Raw genomic sequence first — 13324 nt, 5'->3', positions numbered from 1 at the left:
CTGTGTCTGAATGGCCAAGAAAGTGCCATGAGTATTGATTTTGAAGTTAGAAATATATTTTCACGAGTAGATGACTGTATGTATGCAGAATATGTGACTAATAAGGACCAATTTTAGTTGACTATTTTTTGTGATTTTGACTTAAAGATGTATAAATAAATACCCAGATGTCAATTTGGATATCTCACAGTTATTTTTTAAGTTCATGGAAGAGCAGTTTATTTGAGATGTTTGAGAAGGGTGAAAAAAATAAATAGGCCACAGTTTGGCTTCCTAACCTTGAGCTGAGCTGTTGTACACTTAGTGTGAACTAGCAGATTGCTTGAACTTAATTATAAAGATTCAGTTTAAAATTTGTTCTGCTGGGAAACTTCTAATAGTTCTTGTGTATTTATAGGTAGGTACATAGGTAGTGCTTTTTTCCCCTCTTGGTTCTAATTTAATGGAAAAATAGCTCATGGTATCTAATAGTACTTGTGATAATATTTTTAGAAACATGGTAGGCTATCACAGCATGATATCAGCTCATATTTATCTTTTGTAGATGTAAAACTTCTAGCAGAATCTCTTCCTCGAAGAAATTCTTCCTTGCTTTTAGTCCGGTTGGGTGGACTGTTTCTCCGAGACCTGGCTACAGAAGGAACCATGTTTCCTCTTCTGGTCTTCCCTAATCCAGTAGGTACCACAGTGGTCTGGCTCATCCTCCAGGGGGCTGGTGAATTGTGGTCTGTTTTAGGCAAATGAGAGTGATATTAACCTGATTCTTCAGACCAATACAAATTTATCCAGGTAAATTTCTCCAGTTTTAGAGAGAAAATGTTGGTGAGAGTGTATCTTCTTCCCTTCATACATTGTAGCTACCATGGAATAGTTTGCTCTGTTTTGGAAAATACCATGAACATCACTATTTTCTGCATTTCAGGGTTACTGTTCAGATTTCCTCCATATCTGGCAGGCATTTTCATGTATTCATTGGTAGCAATCTCATCTTTCTAGGATTCTAAAAGAGAATCACCTCAAGTTTTCCTTGCATGTGTAATTTTTTATATGTGATCTACTTTATTAACTGTGGGATACTTGATTTTATTAAGACAAAAATATGACCTGAGTAGCTGCATATTTAGCCACCATACCCTGTCCATAATTTTTTTTGGGAGGTGTGGGGGTAGTTGTAGAGAGGAGTGGGAGGATGTTCTTTGTTTGGAAGAGTTTATGCATGTTTCATGTCATTTAGTAACCACTTACTTAATGTGCTGACTGCCAGTAGCATACTGTCATTGAAAACTGACAGACTTGGTCTTACTAGATTTGAAAAAACCTAAATGTCTGCAAGTACTCAGTGGTCCTGTGTGGAGTGAGTGTTGATTCAGTTGTGCCGGGGGCAGTGATACTAATGGGTCAGATGTACGTGTGTCTACAGTGAATCGTCTCCCTTCGCCCTGACACTGAAGCTTTTTTGTATGTGTGTTTTATAGCAAAAAGAAGTTGGCAGAGTCTCCCAGTCTTTTGGTCTCCAGACCACATCTTCAGACAGAAGTGATCAATACCCTGGTAAACTGTCATATATTCCTAAAATAAGACTTAAAAGTGTTATTATTACAGACCAGAAGTGAAAGAGGGAGTGCTTCATTTGGGGAGAGAGCTTTGCCGTGCAGGTCAGTATTTGGCCTGGAAGCCCCCTGGCACGCTCAGGTGGGACTCTTGTTTGTTTTTGCAGTGCTGGGGGTCGAACCAGGTCTTCACACACGCTAGGCATGTGCTCTGCCTCCTCCGCCCTCGCAATGGGACTGTTAACCTGGGTGTCACGAGGCCAACCTTGCGAGCCACAGGGCTTGGTTTCCATGACAGAGGCCAAAACAACAGCCTAGTCTCCATGATTCCTGCGGAAAATTAAAGAGTCAGTCCTCATTAGGCTCTCTGTTTTTATAGGATTTTTTTCTTTTTGCAGTGGTAGGGAGCGGAACTCAGGGCCTTTATGTGCTGGGCAAGTGCTGCTCTACCACTGATTTACCCCACTAGACCAGGCTCTCTGTTTTTAAAATGTGCATAATTGTGGACAGATTGGAAAATAATTTAGAAAACATCTCCCTCCCTTTCCTGAAAATTCCTCACAGGCCTATTTAGAATATGGTGATGTTTTGCTATGTTCCATTTTATTTCTTCTGTTCTTTCCTGTAGCTGCAGACCCAGACGACCCAGTTTTTGAGATGCTGTATGAGAGAAATCCAGTACACAGTCATTTTGAGAGGCGGCTGAATGTCAGCACCAGGCCTTTGAACATCATATATAACCCCCAGGCTATTAAAAAAGTAGCAGACTTTTTCTACAAGGGAAAGGTTCATACCTCAGGTTAACTTTTTTGTTTGTTTGATCTTATGTTACTTTTTAAAAAACATCCTCCTTGTCAGTGGTGGTGCTGCTGTGGGCAAGGTCAGACATTCACATGGGCTGTGATGGTGGAGAGGGCCTTTGGGGTGAGTCGGTGGGGTGACCTTAGAAGTCAGACCTGGTGTGTGTCCTTGGGCAGTCTCTCTTCCAAGAGAAATCAACATCCATACCTATTTTCTGTTTGCCTTCCTTCTGCATGAAGTTTTCCATTCTTCTCATTCCATTATGATGACTGTTTCCTTGGCTACCCAGAATATTTTAGACCAATGAATTGAGGAGGAGTGTTCAAGAATATCCTTTCAGATAACAGGATCTACATATAGTCTCCTTCACTTGTTTGGTGCAATATTTGAAGCTGCAAAGCTCTAAATATCATCACTGATTTATTAATCCTCCCTTTGTTCCCTAACATGATCTGAGACAGTGGTATGGAAAAAGCCCCTCTTACTGACGGTGAGGTGGATGATAAAACACTCTACTTTTTTTTTTTTTTTTTTTTTTTTATAGTTTAGTGCATTTTAATAGCACTTACAGGAACATCACAGAAGGCAGACAACACATTAAAAACATGTACTTGCATGTAGAACAACTCAGAAAAGTATAGTGAGTGGATGGAATCTACTGTCTGATAAAAATGCTACAAACACCATTTAGTCACTGTGAATAAGAAATTTACTTGTTTAAAAAATTCAGATGCTGGCATTGTCCAGAAAAATTTAACAGTTTTATTTATAATTGTTATAAAGTTGAACTCCTGAAACTTGTTCACTGAAACATTTTGACTTGATTTAATGCTTTACATTCTCACATTTATATTAAAAATTCATACACAAATGAAAATGGAAAAACAGCCAAAACCTGATTTCTGTCCCCTTTTTTCCACTCGCAATCATATACTTAGGTACCTTTTGACCCCATGGAAAAAAATATCTAACGTTCAGATCTACCAATAACAGGAAGAAGAGAAAAAAAAAATTTAATGAGAATGAAATGTTTCCCTTCGTAGTGAATTCTTAAGCACGTTCTCCATGTATCCAGCATGCTAACTGGATGTCTTTGGCATAATTGTTACACGTTTGGCCTGATAGCACAGGTTGGTGTCTTCAAAAAGGCCAACCAGATAGGCCTCACTTGCCTATCTGCACAATTTCTCTCACCCGATGCTAAGAGAAGTTTGTGAATCAGAAAGTCTAATTTCAGAGTGCCCTCGTACGGGGCCTGTAAGGATGAGGTTTCTTCAGCCCTCCAGTAGAGGGAGCACCCTTGCAAGTTGCTCTCGTAGCCAGTTGTTTCCTGGGTACTTTACCCCTGGTGGATTTGCAGGCAGTCTGCTTTGTATGAGCCATGGTAGAAAGACCTTCTTAATTACCTTTCTCCTTCGGCTGGAGCTCAGTGAACTAGAGGCAGTGCTGGTGTTAGAGAGCCCACTGTAATGTTTTTAAAAACATATTCCCTCTCTCCTTTATAACAATGATGTAGTTTTTTTGTCCAATTTTTGAGATTTTTCATGTAAACGGTAGCCATAAATGTAGTGACTTTGTTCTCACTGACAAAGTAAAAAAGGCGTTTCTTTCTAAATTACACTTTTTTTCTTCCTATGTAATGTCTTGCTTTGTAAGGATTTTGAAATAATAGCTACGAGTTTTTCAGAAAATGCTTCAAGAGATTCTGAAGCGTAGGTATCCTCCCTCACATTTCTCCCTCCCTAGGGTGCTCCATGGCCCACCTTTGCCTCATTCCTGTGTCACTCAGGTCAAGTCAGAGCAGGGAACTGTTTTGGTTACTGACTGCATTTTAACCTTGGTGCAAATTGTTGGTGGGAACAGGTGTTGCAGCATTATAGCCACCCCACCATTTGGAAATCCTGACTGTTCTGTGTGTTTCCGATTTTGTAGGTTTTGGTTATCAGTCAGAACTTGAGCTAAGAGTCGCTGAAGCTGCCCGAAGGCAGTACAACAAGCTGAAGATGCAGACTAAGGCGGAGATCCGACAGACCCTTGATCGCTTGCTGGTGGGGGATTTCATAGTAAGCAGCCTCACATAACGGGGACATGGGAAGGGACAGGTTTTTCTTTCTCTTTTTTTTTTTTTTTGGTGCTGGAATTGAACCCAGGGCCTTGCACATGTGAGGCGAGTGCTCTGCCACTGAGCCACCTGCCCTGGGCAGTCTCTTTTGACAGGTTCACTATCGACTGTAGGTAGACTTGCTTCCATCCACTGTCCTGATTAAATGAACTGAAAATACAAAATCCTTCTCAGCTGGCATGAAATAAAAACCTCATGTCTTTTACCTCCAAGGTTTAATTAAACAAGAGGAACCACTGTGACTAGATGGAGTTTCTTCTGTGTGGGTCTGGGAGCACTTTCGGGACTCATCCTTGTCCTGTGACTTTCCCTGAATACTTAAGCACTGCCCTTTTTGCTTCCCTTAGAACAAAAAACTGGATTAATGCCTGCCTTCTATCTCAGGCTATGATGATCACTTTGTCACCATCTGTGGTCACTGGGTGACCGCTGAGGAGAGAACCCTGTGGACAGGTAGAGCCAGAGACAGCTCAACAGTCCAGGAGGCAGTTTGTTCCTCAGCGTGGTGTGGCAGCGGGAGGCAGGGCCCTGGGAAAGGGGTGGCTTCTCTTGAGCGGTGGAGAGCAGGCTGTGGGTAGAAAGGGGTAAGGGGAAAGGGGAAGGGACCATGTTCACCGAGGATGTCCTGGTGCATTGGAAGCAGAATGAGTCCTGTTTCTTGCATGTGCCTTGTGTGTTTCTACACAGATTATAACATTAGTATCCTCATTATCATAGACAAAAGACAATTCTGATAACATTTGTATCAGTTTTTAACACCTGCACATAATTGAGGCTACTTTTAGTCACAAAGAACAGTTTAAAATTCATGAATCAGTGTGGTGTTCGTGTTTTGAACCTCAAAATTTATGTTTTTCCTCAAGTTATTTTGCATGAAGTTCACGATCATCAATATCTGTGAATAAGTAAAAAAAATTTGGATTTCCACATTTATTTGAATTTCAAATTTCTATAATAGTTTGAGGTGTTAAGCTCTGTAAATCAAAAACAAAATCTTTCTTGAACTGTGGATCATCAATCCAAGTACAGTAATCAGTAATTTGCAGGTTTTTTTCCTTCCACCTCAGACCCTGGCTCGTGGTGGTGTCTCCAGGCCGCAGGGTTTGCATGGCTTCATCTTAAACTTTGTACTCAGTCCCGTCAAGCACCGTGCTGCCCCGTAGCCCTCACGGGGCTTTGGGAGTGCTGGGACTGCCCTGAGCAGCCTTCAGGGCACAGTCACAGTTAGCAGTGATGTAACTGAGGTTTATTTCATTTTCACAGGAGGAAAGTAAACGGTGGACAGTGCGACTAGATATTTCTGCTCCTCAGGTGATATTTCCTGATGATTTCAAGTTCAAGAATCCTGTGTTGGTTGTTGTGGATCTGGGAAGAATGCTGTTGACAAATTCCCAAGGTACAGTGCCTGTGGGAAGTGAGGAAGACAGGTCTTAGTGGGCTGATCCGTCTCTACCTCGATGTAATTCACTTTTTAAAATGTGCAGTTCAGCCGGGCGCGGTGTTGCACACCTGTAATCCCAGCAGCTTAGGAGACTGAGGCAGGAGGATCGTGAATTCAAAGCCAGCCTCAGCAAAAGTGAGGTGCTAGGCAACTCAGTGAGACCCTGTCTCTAAATAAAATACAAAATAGGGCTGGGGATGTGGCTTAGCGGTCGATTGCCCCTGAGTTCAATCCCCGGTACCTGGGGAAAAAAAAAATACAGTTCAGTTATTTTGGGCATGTTGGTAGATTTGTACAACTCTCACTACCAGAACATTTTCCTTTCCCCAGCAAAACTACAGACTCATCAGTAGTCATTCTCTCCCAAATCCCTCCTCCCCAGCTTCTGGCAATCACTAGTCTTTTTTTCTGTCTCTGTGGATTTGTGTGTTCTAAACATTTCATATGAATGGAATACAATATACAACCCTTTATGTCTGCCTTTTAGTTTAGCATAATATTTTCAAGACCCATCCATGTTCTAGTATATATTCATATTTATTTCTTTTTATGACTGAGTAATAGTCCTTTGTATAGATACGCTATATTTTTCTTTATCATTCATTTTAGACATTGGGATTGTCTACCTTTTGACTATTAGGAATAGTACTTTATGAATATTTGTATATGAATACAAATACTCATATACAGGTGGTTGTGTGTTTTCAGTTCTCCTGGGCACATACCTGGAGGTAGAGTTGCTGGGTCCTCCGTGAGTCTGTTTAGTATTTTGAGGAGCTCTGGACTTTTCAGCAGCAGCTACAGTGTCACCTTGCTGCCAGCAGCTGAGCGCTCTGTGTCTGCACCCTGTCATCCCTGTGACTGTTATGTGTCACAGCGTGGTTTTCATTTGCCTTTCTGTGAAACACTGTGTATTTTGATAAACATCGTCTCCCTGTGCGTACTTTCAGGGATAGAGCTCTAACCTATTTGTGATTATAGCATATAACAAGAGAACTCTGGAAGGTAATTTCATTACTGCTGTTAGATCTCAGCATGTTGAAATGGGATGGAAGAATGTGGGTTCTCAGGGTAAAGCAAGTGAGTTAAGGAGGTCAGCCTGTGTCAACTCATCTTCATTGAGTAGACCTGAAAGAGAAGGGGGCAGGGGACGGGAGAACCAGGGGATGTTGGGTGCTCAGGGGGATCTTAAAAGGAAATTAGATCTGAGTGAAAGGGTGGCTCAGCTGCATGCAGCATCCACATGAACCGATAAGACACAGTGTGGAACAGGCACGCGATGGAGCCCAGAACCCTGTGGTGTCTCAGTGCCACCCAGCCTTAGAGAGGATCCCAAGTGTGTACCAGGGGAGAAAATCACACACTGAGCAGATTTTGCTCACCAGCCTGGGTGTGGGCTCTAGGGTTGCTGTGAGCACAACACCTGAGACCTCCCTTCTCTCAGCTTCCTAGCAGGGGGACAAAGCGAACAAGCTAAGGAAGCACAGTGAGTGACAGAGGGGTTGGCGATATGGCTGGGAAGGCTGTGTCGCTGCGGTGGCGCTGGGCCCCAGCCGCTCCCCAGCTTTTCTTGCAGTCACGTGTTTTCTCTCGGTGTTCCGACTTAGAGCTTCATAGATAAGTTCACACTGATTAGATGACCACACAGAACATTATGTTTGGAGTTTCCTCCGTCGTTTCAGAGGTCGGGGTTGGTGGAGTCTCTGCTTTTCATCCTCCCTGTGGCAAAGATAGAGGAAGAAAGCAGCAAAGATTCTTTGAGTCTTTTCTTCTTTTCTCTGCAGATGACTCCAAGAGGAAAAGTGGGGACGGGTCGGCCTCTGAGGAGACTCAGTTCAGTGACGATGAGTACAAGACCCCTCTGGCCACACCTCCCAACTCCCCGCCTCCCGAGACAAGCAGCAGCAATGGGGAGAACACGCCTCCTTTTCCTGGAGTGGAGATCAGTGAGGAGCAGCTGCAGGCACATTTAATGAACACAAAGATGTATGAGAGGTACACCCTGTCCTTCATGGACCTGCAGATCATGGTCGGGCGAGTGAAGGACAACTGGAAGCATGTCCAGGATATCGACGTGGGACCCACCCATGTGGTGGAGAAGTTCAACGTTCACCTGCAGCTAGAACGGCGACTGATTTACACTTCGGATCCCAAGTACCCAGGGGCTGTGCTCTCAGGCAACTTGCCAGACTTAAAAATCCACATCAATGAGGATAAGATATCTGCTCTGAAGAATTGCTTTGCTCTCCTTACCACCCCAGAAATGAAGACATCTGACACTCAGATTAAAGAGAAGATTTTCCCCCAAGATGGACAGCGGGGAAGTTTGCAGGACTCGGTAATGAACTTGACCCAGAGCATCGTGATGCTGGAGCAGCATACCCGGGAGGTTCTGGTGGAGTCACAGCTGCTTCTGGCTGAGTTTAAGGTTAACTGTATGCAGCTTGGTGTTGAGAGCAATGGCAGGTACATTTCCGTGCTCAAGGTATTTGGTACCAACGCTCACTTTGTGAAGAGGCCTTATGATGCTGAAGTCTCGCTCACTGTTCATGGTTTGCTCCTGGTGGACACCATGCAGACCTTTGGTGCTGATTTTGACCTTTTGATGGCTTCACATAAGAACTTGAGTTTTGATATTCCAACAGGAAGCCTCCGGGATAGCAGGGCACAGTCTCCTGTCTCTGGACCTAATGTGGCTTACTTAACTGATGTAGCCACCCTGAATGACCGATCTGCCACTAGTGTTTCAATTGACAAAATTCTCACCAAAGAACAAGAGTCTCTCATTAAATTGGAGTACCAGTTTGTGAGTTCAGAGTGCCCATCAATGAACTTAGACAGCACTCTTCAGGTGATTTCATTACAGGTGAATAATTTGGATATTATCCTAAATCCAGAGACAATTGTGGAGCTGATTGGTTTTCTTCAAAAATCCTTCCCCAAGGAGAAAGACGATTTGAGCCCTCAGCCTTTAATGACTGATTTTGAAAGAAACTTTAGCGAACAAGGGACTTACCAATCCACATATGAACAAAACACCGAGGTGGCAGTGGAAATCCACAGACTTAACTTATTGCTCCTCCGGACAGTGGGAATGGCAAACGGAGAGAAGCATGGCAGGAAAATCGCCACTGCAAGTGTAGGCGGCACCAAAGTCAACGTCTCGATGGGGAGCACGTTCGATGTGAACGGTTCTCTTGGCTGTTTACAACTCATGGATTTGACACAAGATAATGTTAAGAACCAGTATGTTGTCAGCATTGGGACTTCTGCAGGCTATGAAAATATTGTCAGTGACATTGGCTACTTTGAATCCGTATTTGTCAGAATGGAAGATGCAGCCCTTACTGAAGCATTGAGTTTCACATTTATTGAGAAATCTAAACAGGAGTGTATCCTCAACCTGAAGATGGCTTCCTTGCATTATAACCACTCTGCCAAATTCCTGAAGGAGTTGACATTATCCATGGATGAACTGGAAGAGAATTTTCGAAGTATGCTGAAGAGTGCAGCCACCAAAGTCACCACAGTGTTAGCTACCAAGACTGCCGAGTACAGCGAGATGGTGTCGCTCTTTGAGACTCCCAGGAAGTCCCGGGAACCCTTTATCTTAGAGGAAAATGAAATATATGGGTTTGGCCTATCTTCGTGTCATTCGGACACTGTAAAGCTAATCCTGAACATCAACATCGAATCTCCAGTTGTTTCTATCCCTCGGAAGCCAGGGAGTCCCGAGTTGTTGGTAGGACACCTGGGACAGATATTCATCCAGAATTTTGTGGCAGGAGATGATGAGTCCAGAAGTGACCGTCTGCAGGTGGAAATCAAAGACATTAAACTGTATTCTTTGAATTGCACCCAACTGGCAGGCAGAGAAGGTGCTGGGGCTGAAGTCAATCGGACGTTTTGTCCACCCTCTGGCTCTGCCAGTGCCAATAGTCAGGAGGAAGCTCATTTCACTCGACATGATTTCTTTGAATCTCTGCATAGAGGTCAAGGTAAGGAGCACAATTCTTCTGTTTCATTTTGTTTAAAGGTTTTGGTATTCCACCAAAAACAGCAACAACAAAAACATTTTCTTCTAGAATTATCCCCAGTTAATATTTTAGAAATCATGGTAGAATTTTGACAGATGCTTCATAGTAGATTGGTGTATTTTCACCTTTTTCCATTTAATATCATTTTTGGCAAAATGAGTTTTTTTTTAACTTTATTTTTTTTTTAATTTATTTTTTCATGTGGTGCTGAGGTTCAAACCCAGTGCCTCACACATGCTAGGCAAGTGCTGTGCCACTGAGCCACAACCCCAGCTCCAAACAAGAATGTTTAAAAGTGTTTTCTTTTGGAAATTGTGTGACTATACTCATTTATAGAGATGCTTCAGTGGATCAGTTTGGTTAGTGTTGTTTAATTTTGTCAGTTTTCTTGTTATAAACTGTAGCTCTTTCCTAGATGAATGTTTTAACCCATATTAGCTCAGGGATTCACACAAATAGAACATGAAATGTCGTCTGTAGACATTATGTTCTCCTTCTGGTATTCCGCCATGTCCTTCCATGATGGGTCGGATGGAAGAGGGTGCTCGGAGTGGAGTTTTGAATTCGTATTCTGAATCTGATCAGCTAGTGCCAGACAGTTCAATCTGTTAGTCTTTTTTTTTAAGGTACCAGGGATTGAACCCAGGGGTGCTCTATCACTGAGCCATGTCCCCATCCCTTTTTTGTTTTTTATTTTGAGGCAGGGTCTCATTAGGTTGCTCACAGTCTCGCTAAGTTGCTGAGGCTGGCTTTGAACCTGCAGTCCTCCTGCCTCAGCCTCTTGAGCACTTACAGGCATGCTCCACCTTGCCCAGCTCAATCTGTCAGTCGGGCATCTAGAGAAATCACGAAAGCTCTGCAGCATGACTTTGTTGGTGAAGAAGTGAAGACTTTGAAGACCCATCCTCCTGTGGTTCCCAGATGTTAATTCATTGGTTCTGGTACATACACGCTGAAAGATCCATTCTCTGGGATCAAGGTTGTTTACTTAGAGCCAAGAAAAGGGATCCATCTACTTCTGAAAGCGGGGTAAGGATGAGTAGTGTGGTTTGGAAAATCACCTTGGGAGGTGAAGAGAAGCTTAACGTAGTCTCTGGACTGGATTAGTTTACCACACCGTATTTTAAAACTGCCAAATAAAGCATGTCTTGAAATTTTTCTTTTTTTCTGTATTCTTCCCTTTTATTATCTCTTTTCTCGGTGAGTTTTCGTCTTGGGATAGTCCTCAAGTTTACTCTTTGTCATACACCCCTAGGTGCCAGGCTGTCCTACCCTCTAGTCTAGGAATAACTCACGGGTTCTATTTTATACTCTCCACACTTAACTAGCAATAACAAGATAAGATTAGCGTTTACGGTCTGTCATTTCCCTCTCTTCTGCCAGCTTTTCATATCTTGAACAACACCACCATTCAGTTTAAACTGGAAAAGATCCCGGTTGAGAGAGAGTCTGAACTGACTTTCTCCCTTAGTCCGGATGACCTGGGGACGTCCAGCATCATGAAGATTGAAGGAAAGTTCGTCAATCCAGTTCAGGTAAGTACCCAACTGATTTTCATGTCAGGGCAGCTGAATGTTCCTTCTCTGAGATGCTTGGGACCAGAAGTATGTCAGATATCAGAGTTTTTTGAATTTTGAAATATTTGTGAAGACTTTATTGGTTGAGCATTCCTAATCAGAAGCTCTGAAACCTGCAGTGCTGTAAAATCTGAAACATTTTGAGCATTTCATTAACTTTCAGAAAATTTCAGATTTCAGGGTATTTTGGATTTCTCAAATGCTCAGCCTCTATTTTATATTTGTGCTATATAAATCTATATGTAGATTATAATGTTACCTATTTAGGCTTATTAAATGTGGGTGGAAAATATGATTTCAAAGGAAATATCATTAATGCAGTTTTTCCAGTAAACATGGAATCATTTTATCATATTTTATCACTGGGCAAGCATTTTTGTTAGCCTTCTTTATGTGGATCAGAGGCAGGTTGCATAGAAGAAGGAGGCAGATTCTTCAGTCCATTTGGGTACAGGGAAATTCTTGATTAAACAGTCAGTCTCTTGGGCTGGGGACATAGCTCACTTGGTAGGGTGCTTGCCTTGCATGCACAAGGCCCTGGGTTCAATCCCCAGCACTGCAAAAAAAAAAAAAAAAAAAAAAAAAAAAAAGTCTCTTTTTCCCAGGAGGATATAATTCTTGTCACACTTTTGACATACTTGACCCAGCTTATAAAATGATGTGATTTGCTGCGCCCGTTGACAGATTTTTTCAGGGGAGAATTAGTCTTGCCTTGTCTGAAATGAAATGGATCAGGACAGAGGACCCCCCTGCCCCGGTGTGTGTGTGTGTGTGTGTGTGTGTGTGTGTGTGTGGTGACTGTATGTATATACTGCCTTTTTCCTTCAAAAGTGCTGTTCCTGATTTGACAGGGAGTAGAGCAAAGAGTGTTCCATTAGCATTACAGTGTAAAACAAGGACAGGATAATCTCAGGACGGTAGACCTGAGTCCCACAGTGTGTCCAGCAGCTGCTCTGAGGTAGCTCAGGGGTGCAGTCAACAGAGTGTGTGTCCCTACTGCCACCAGTGCTTCCTGGGCGTGGGTCCCTGGGTGAGAACCTTGCCCATAGCCTTCCCCTCTCCCAGCAAGTCTTGCCCCCAGCCGGAGCTGCGGGGGAGTTCTGCATGTGTTCTGTGTGTGTTGACTTCTTAATGGCTTGCGTTGACTGACTGTCCTGACGAATGTCTTCAAAATTTAATCTAAAGACTTTTTTTTTTGGGTGATGCTGGGGATTGAACCCAGGGCCTTGTGCTTGCAAAGCAAGCACTCTACCAGCGGAGCTATATCCCCAGCCCTAAATATTTTATTTTAAAATAAGTTTTAAAGACAATTATTTATTCTTCAATAATTTGATTCTTTAAACCATTTTATTATGAAAAAATTAAACATGCTTAAATATATAATAGACTGATGAGTCTTATGTCCATCAATCAAATGCAACATTTTAAGGATTTTACCGTATGTGTTTCATCCATCTTTGTGTTTGTGTGTGTATGTGTGTTTGCGTTGCCAGGTATTGAACCCACGGCCTCACACAGGTAGGCATGTGCTCTACTGCTGAGCTCTGTCACTGGCCCATCTTTTCTTTCTTTTTTAAAAAATTTTTTTACTTGTAGATGGACACAATACCTTTATTTATTTGTTTTTTATGTGGTGCCGAGAATCGAACCCAGTGCCTCGCACTGAGCCACAAACCCAGCCCCCATCTTTCTCTCTCTCTCTCTCTTTTTTTTTTGGTGGTACTGGGGATAGAACCCACTGGTGCTTTACCACTGAGCTACATCCAAGCCCTTTTTTGAGACAGGGTCTTCCTAAG

The 13324-nt window shown here is 42.7% G+C and overlaps 1 protein-coding gene across 8 annotated transcripts in view; it reads left to right on the top strand.

Annotated features, from left to right (window-relative positions):
* Vps13d (vacuolar protein sorting 13 homolog D) overlaps positions 1 to 13324 on the top strand; it is a 243477-nt gene that overhangs the window by 30449 nt on the left and 199704 nt on the right. For 7 of the 8 annotated variants that reach the window (XM_047517550.1, XM_047517527.1, XM_047517519.1 and 4 more), the window contains exons 14-20: positions 545 to 675; positions 1476 to 1551; positions 2179 to 2349; positions 4284 to 4414; positions 5737 to 5869; positions 7699 to 9912; positions 11335 to 11486. In XM_047517550.1, coding sequence (XP_047373506.1) covers positions 545 to 675; positions 1476 to 1551; positions 2179 to 2349; positions 4284 to 4414; positions 5737 to 5869; positions 7699 to 9912; positions 11335 to 11486 — 3008 coding nt within the window. Of the gene's footprint in view, positions 1 to 544; positions 676 to 1475; positions 1552 to 2178; positions 2350 to 4283; positions 4415 to 5736; positions 5870 to 7698; positions 9913 to 11334; positions 11487 to 13324 lie in introns of those variants that run through there. The other variant, XM_047517558.1, reaches the window with a different exon arrangement.

The sequence above is a fragment of the Sciurus carolinensis genome, chromosome 1 (assembly GCF_902686445.1).
Source record: "Sciurus carolinensis chromosome 1, mSciCar1.2, whole genome shotgun sequence".
NCBI lineage: Eukaryota > Metazoa > Chordata > Mammalia > Rodentia > Sciuridae > Sciurus > Sciurus carolinensis.
This window is presented reverse-complemented; position numbering and strand designations above follow the sequence as displayed.